Raw genomic sequence first — 6,428 nt, 5'->3', positions numbered from 1 at the left:
ACCCTCCGCCTCCTGCCCCTCGCAGCTCGGGACGGCGCCCCGTGCGTCTTCGGCGGCATGGTGTACCGGAGCGGCGAGTCCTTCCAGAGCAGCTGCAAGTACCAGTGCACCTGCCTGGACGGGGCGGTGGGCTGCGTACCCCTCTGCAGCATGGACGTCCGCCTGCCCAGCCCCGACTGCCCCTACCCGCGCCGGGTGAAGCTCCCTGGAAAGTGCTGCGAGGAGTGGGTCTGTGATGAGGCCAAAGAGCAGACCGCCGTGGGACCTGCTCTCGCTGGTGAGTGGAGGTCCCTCTGCGGATGGCAGCCCAGGGGGAAGGGATACCCTGCATGGAGGTTGAGGGCAGTGAGACGAGTTGACGCAGGGCATCCCGGCAGCTGGAGTGCAACAGTTACTGGGGTCATCTCACAGATAAGCGTGGCTGCCTGAATTTCTAAGGAAAGGGAAGAGAGCCTCTAGTAGGGCGTGAGATTAGACGGTGGTCTCATCCTGGTTATCTGTCCTCTGCAGCTTACAGACTGGAAGATACTTACGGTCCAGACCCAACAATGATGCGTGCCAACTGCCTGGTGCAGACCACTGAATGGAGTGCTTGCTCCAAGACCTGTGGTATGGGCATCTCAACCAGGGTCACCAATGACAATGCCTTCTGCAGACTGGAGAAACAGAGTAGACTGTGCATGGTCAGACCTTGCGAAGCAGACCTGGAGGAGAACATCAAGGTAAATAGTCTCGTCTTTATGTATGATATACTGGGATGCTTCCATCCACTAGCAAAAACCCAGTGTCTTACCAAAAAACGTGCAGTTCTGACAGATGGTCAGTTTCAAGTGGTTTACCTTGAACTTTGAGTTTTGCCCCAGTGGTGAATAATTTACAATTAAATGCCCTGAATTTTCTCTCATGCTGTATTATGGTGCTGTGTAAGACACTCTTGCTTAATGAAAATATAACAAGGATTAGCGTGTCTGCTTGCCCTTAGCTTGCAAACTCAGTGCTGTGTGAAAGCCTACCTTCTAAATATTTTGTATTCACTTACATCCTAACAGAAAGGCAAAAAGTGCATTCGCACCCCCAAAATCTCCAAGCCTGTCAAGTTTGAGCTGTCTGGCTGCACCAGCGTGAAGACCTACAGAGCTAAGTTCTGTGGTGTCTGCACTGATGGGCGCTGCTGCACGCCCCACAGAACAGCCACCCTCCCCGTGGAGTTCAAGTGCCCTGATGGGGAGATCATGAAAAGGAAAATGATGTTCATCAAGACCTGCGCGTGCCACTACAACTGCCCTGGAGACAATGACATCTTTGAGTCTCTGTACTACAGAAAGATGTATGGAGACATGGCATAAAGCCAGAAGGAGACGCTAACTAGATTCTCAACTTGAACTGATTTGCATCTCATTTTGTAAACATGATTCAATAGCACAAGGTATTTAAATCAGTTTTTTTTTAATTTCAACAAACTGCTCCGTGTGACTTAAGACAATTTTTCTACTGACCCCAAATGGTGGTTTGAAGAAGAAGGTAAAATGGACAGTGGGACCACAGCAAGACACAGCTTCAGAACACGCTGTTTGTGAGGTGGTGTGAAGGGGTTAAGGGAAATAGGCAGGAAAAGTAGAGTCAAGCAAACGTTCCCTTAATGTGGTACAGCGTGCTTCATCTAGTAGTGCAATTGAGAAGGAAACCGTTAGCATGTTTGCTGGCACTGGTTTAGTGACAGCAACAGCTGGAATGCAAACCCTTGCCCAGCGAAGTGCTAAGTAGAAGGTGTTCTGTTAGTCAGGACAGTAATGTTTCAGCTCTGACACTCTGATTCATATGGCTTGGTCAACAAGAATCAGAATCATGTCTATTAGACTGGACAGCTTGTGGCAGTTAATTTACCTGTAACAAGCTACTTTTTATTAATATTGTAAATACTGTATGTATATATATTTGTACAGTTATCTAAATTAATTTAAAGTTTTGTGCCTTTGTTTAATGCTTTGACATTTCAATGATAGCCTTCTTTTTTGGAACAAGATAGGTAGGATTTAAAGCTTGTCTGACAATGCATTCAAAGCATGAAATAGATGCTCTAGTGGAAATTGTTCAGATGAGGCCAAATGGTGAGTTGAGATCAAGGTGGAGAGTATTAGAGTTGAGGTGCCTGTATCCTTACAAAGCAGTCATCTGGCCAAATACATTTACTTCCACTTTATTGGGCAAGTGGCTTTAATAAAAATGGCTCTTCTGTAGCTCATCAGTCTTTCCACTCGAGCATTTGTTTCTTTCTTTGACTATGGCTCTTTTTGGACAGTTTATTTGTTGAGAAGTGTGACCAAAAGTTACATGTTTGCACCTTTTTAGTTGAAAATAAAGTATTTATATTTTTTATACAAATGGCTTGGTATTTCATTTACCTTTAGTCTTCACTATTACTTTTTGTATTCCTAAAAGGGCTTGGCTTTGCACTAGATAAAAATCAGGTAATGCGTGGTGGGGTTTTTTGTCCAGAAGCACATACACTCATGAATGAGCTAATGATTTATGGTTACTTACTCTGTTACTAGTGAACCAACTGTAGTTTGTTACTTTTCTGAATACAGAACGGAGGGCAGGGCCAGGCTTGCTTTGCCAAGCCTGGTATCGCATTAGAAAGTGCAGCAGGTTCCTCATGCATAATGTGGTGGCTTTAACTTGAGCGAGCTGGTCACCATAGTATTCAACTCCTGCTATAATACTCCATACAACATACTTAATTTCATTGAAATGTTCTACTGATTTGTTTTCAGCTAAGGCAAGGAAAATGGTTTTTAAAGTGTCGGCATTAAAGTGGCTCCTGACTCTAGAGTCAAATCCAGAAGTCCAAAATTTGGTAAAATTCTCAGTGAAGAGCTAATGAGTTGTGTCATAAAAATCACAGAATAATACAGGTTGGAGGGGGCCTCTTAAGGTCTTTTGATTGAACCTTCGTGCAGAGTAGGGCTAACTTAGGTGTGGTTTTACTTGAATTAAGACCTTAGTATGGTATGGTAGACAGAGCACTGAACTCAGATGGCAAATACCTGGCTTATCTTCCTACTTGATGACTGGGGGCAAATCATCTTACATGACAGTTCTGTCTGTGAAGTGTCCATTGATTCAAACTCTTGCAGGCCCACAGATGAGAAGCGTTGTAAGAGCTACGCATTTTGATAATGGTCCAAAGGTTCTTCTTGGATAAGCAAAAAACAGTATAAGGACAGTTTTGAGTCACTTCCCTCATCCCCCCTAAAGCTAAAAGGAAAGCTTCAGTCCTGTGCTAAGTCCTACACTAATAACAGACTTTTTTTTGTCCCCTTATTAAGACAAGGGGATTCTCTGAATTTAAAATTAACCTTTGCACTAGTTCTTGTTTTCAGAAAAAACACGTACTCTCAAACAAGAATCCTTTTCAGGCAAACAAGTTTGATCTGGAATTTCTGGTGGTGAAAGAGTTTTAGCTTACAAAAATGTCCATCCTTCCTGAGCACCTTCCAATCCCATTGATTTCAGCTAGCATTAGCGGCAAATCAGTGTAACACCAGCTTTGACTAATGATGGACAACACAGCCCTAAACTAATGGGAAGTCAATGGGAGTCTTGCCAGTGGCCTTACCAAGCTTTGCACAAGGCCATAGAAGCATTTCCCCTTCCTCTAAAAAATACGAGGAATTCTCCTGGCATGAGGAAGTGGCTTTCTGTGTCCCATATGAAATAGTTTTGGGTAGCCTCTGGCTCTGACATTCCCTGAGACTCTCCAGCATTTTTTCTCTCTTTTTTTCTTTTTTTTCAGGTTATGAATATGATGCAGCCATTCAGTTCACCCTGGAAACACTTCAAATGCTCATACAACCACAAGGACTGGTTGTCCGACCGCTGCTGTGGCTCCACCCCCAAATAACAAGAAAACTGTCATTTCTAGTTCCGGCAAGGACAGGGCATACGTGGACTTCATTCATAGCCATCACTATAGAAGCTCTCAGGATCAGAAGAACAGAAAGAAGCACAATATACCTGGCAGGTTGGGATTAATGCCCTTAGGAGATGGGGTGTTTATGATGCTGCTCAAGCCCGTTCATTAACGGCTCTGCCCTGCGTTCATTTACAAATTGGTATCAGTCATTATAACGAGCGGCCATTCCTTATAACATTGACCTCTTGAGCCTCATGACCAGCTCATGAGATTCACTCAGGTTCTGCTCCCAGTCTTCCGCGGTGTGGCTCAGACACCTAAGCTGATGGCGCTGTGGCCTCACTCGGCACTGTCCACCAGCTGTGCTTGGCATAGAAGGCTGCAGGGCCAGAGAGCAGCAGCAGTGCTCTAGTTTAGGAAGGGCCATCTGTAATTAGACACCCACAAAGGGGCTTCCCCAAAACAACTTGGGACCACGACCGACCTTCTGCCTGGTGATGCAATGATGCAGCTGCTTTGCCTGCCATCTGACAAATTATCACACTGCTTCACAGGGCAACGGAGAAGGGTGGAAGAGGCCTCCTGTCAGAATATGTTAATGGTGGTTTGCTGTTGCCACTCTGAATTAAAATAAGGAAGTACGCTGCACATGCAAATCTGTTTAGCAAGTTGTTGCTCTCCCCCAAGCATATCGAGGATCATAAATCTCAGCTGTCACTGCATTATAATGATTTGCACTCCTTTTTTTTTGCAGGAACACATGTAGTCTTCTGACAGAAGCATGCATTTTACACCATTTCACAAGTGTTAGACCTCTGAAGGTTTTATCTCTGAAGGTAAAGAAATTTAAATACTTTGTTTTAAGATCTCCTAGAGGTGTAAGTAGGCATCGTACTGTTTGTAAGACATTCTTTCAAAGGTATCCTGGGAAAAAGGAGCCTTTGTGTGGAATTTATGGCATCTTAAATGATGGTTAAAATGTGGACCTTTCAACTGTAAAGACGTTTCCTGATTTCATTCTTTGTGCCTAAGATGCATAATAAAAACTTGAGTTCAGAAGTCCAAAGTCACTTACATGGGAGAGAACATTGGTTCACATTCTTTCCAAAATACCTTGTTTTGGAAGTTCGCTTTTGGATATTTGCATCCTCAGAAAATCCTGTTGTGCAGGTTTGCTACTGTATTTTTAAAATATTTTATTTGTATATGAAAGTATATTCATTCAAATGACTAGCTCCTTAAGATGGATCTCCAGCAATACTAATAATAGTAGTTGGCAAGGGACCACTGTAAAGTCAATACTTATTTAATAAATGATACTCAATTAATCATTAAACAGGAATTCAAGGTGGCTGGCGACCAGAGTATCAAATAATTTGTGAAATAACTGTAAGCCATCATATTTCAGATTTTTGTACCATAACACTTTTGTATGGATTTGCAGCTTAGCTTTCTAACACAATACAGATGTGAACAACAGACACGGATTATAGCCCTTTTATATGAAATAGGCTCTACTCTCCAGATGGAAATTTGTCAGATTCCTCAGAGCTAAGAAATATCCAAAAGACACTAGTTAAGAAACTCTTCAAGAATGAGCCACTTTTAATGATCCATAACCACACAGGAACAAATAAGTCTTTGAACAGTATCCAGTTGTTTGTCTCACAAAGACGGGGACTCAGCTGAGAAAACTGACTTTTGGACACCGCTAGAAATAACACACTCTAACTAGATCATTTGTATTTTTTTCATGTAGCATAGCTTTTTCAGACATCGCACTTGAAGAAAGCACTCGTACGATTACACTGCAAAGGACATTAAATGTAAGAAGGAACAGTAATATTCTTACCTAAACATATAATAATTCAACCATTCTGACTTTGCATCCTACCACCAAAAACCTAAGTTTTTCAAAAACAGTGCTTAAATGTGGCTTTAACTGATGTTATACTATGCCTACATATGGAAGTAGTTAGCAAGGAGAAGTTGGGATGAAATACCAGTGTAAGGCTTTGCCCAAAACCCAAGAAGAATCCGAGAGAGGAAGTAGCTCAGTTAACTTATTTTTCCTCTCATTTTCCACTTTTTTTCCTCCCTGCAGTTCCTTTGATTCATGCCCATAAATGGACATACCAAAAGGCACCACATTCTCACAGTGTTTTTCAGCCTGCCTGGAACCAGGAAATACCATGAATTTCTTCAAGGAACCTGTTCCCAAACTGTACTAAAGCCTTCAACACATTTAGCGTTTGAACAGAGTTTAGAAGCATGACTAAGGTCCCATCTGCACTGCACGACCCAGCGTTGCTCCTGCATCAGAGAACAACTGCTTGCAGTCATTGCTGCTAGCCCTGGCCTTTTCAGCTCTTCTCTGTGCCGGTCCGAGCCCACAGCCCAGAGCAGCGAATAGGGGGCGATTCTGAAAAGTCCCCCCAGAAACCCCTGACTGCGTATTGCGGCAGCATTCCTCAGCTTCTGTCTGTTATTGGGGCAGTGCCAAATGCAGGAG

At 43.3% G+C, this 6,428-nt stretch overlaps 1 protein-coding gene across 1 annotated transcript; it reads left to right on the top strand.

Moving 5' to 3' along the window:
* Window positions 1-8: 8 nt before the first annotated feature.
* On the top strand, window positions 9-2,378 carry CTGF (connective tissue growth factor). The gene is made up of 3 exons (XM_009581388.1): window positions 9-277; window positions 511-722; window positions 1,050-2,378. Exons 1-3 carry the CDS (start codon window positions 58-60, stop codon window positions 1,344-1,346), a joined length of 729 nt encoding a protein of 242 aa, XP_009579683.1. The 5' UTR covers window positions 9-57; the 3' UTR covers window positions 1,347-2,378.
* Window positions 2,379-6,428: the final 4,050 nt, after the last annotated feature.

This window comes from Fulmarus glacialis, unplaced genomic scaffold, assembly GCF_000690835.1.
Source record: "Fulmarus glacialis isolate BGI_N327 unplaced genomic scaffold, ASM69083v1 scaffold620, whole genome shotgun sequence".
NCBI lineage: Eukaryota > Metazoa > Chordata > Aves > Procellariiformes > Procellariidae > Fulmarus > Fulmarus glacialis.
Note: the sequence above shows the minus strand (reverse complement) of the source record. Positions and strands in the feature narration are given on the sequence as shown.

Bases quoted from the DNA above. Each gene is read 5' to 3' on its own strand.
- CTGF (XM_009581388.1), top strand. From the start codon at position 58: ATGGTGTACCGGAGCGGCGAGTCCTTCCAGAGCAGCTGCAAGTACCAG. The intron at 278-510 runs GTGAGTGGAGGT...TGTCCTCTGCAG, and splicing joins CGTGGGACCTGCTCTCGCTG to CTTACAGACTGGAAGATACT. The intron at 723-1,049 runs GTAAATAGTCTC...ACATCCTAACAG, and splicing joins ACCTGGAGGAGAACATCAAG to AAAGGCAAAAAGTGCATTCG.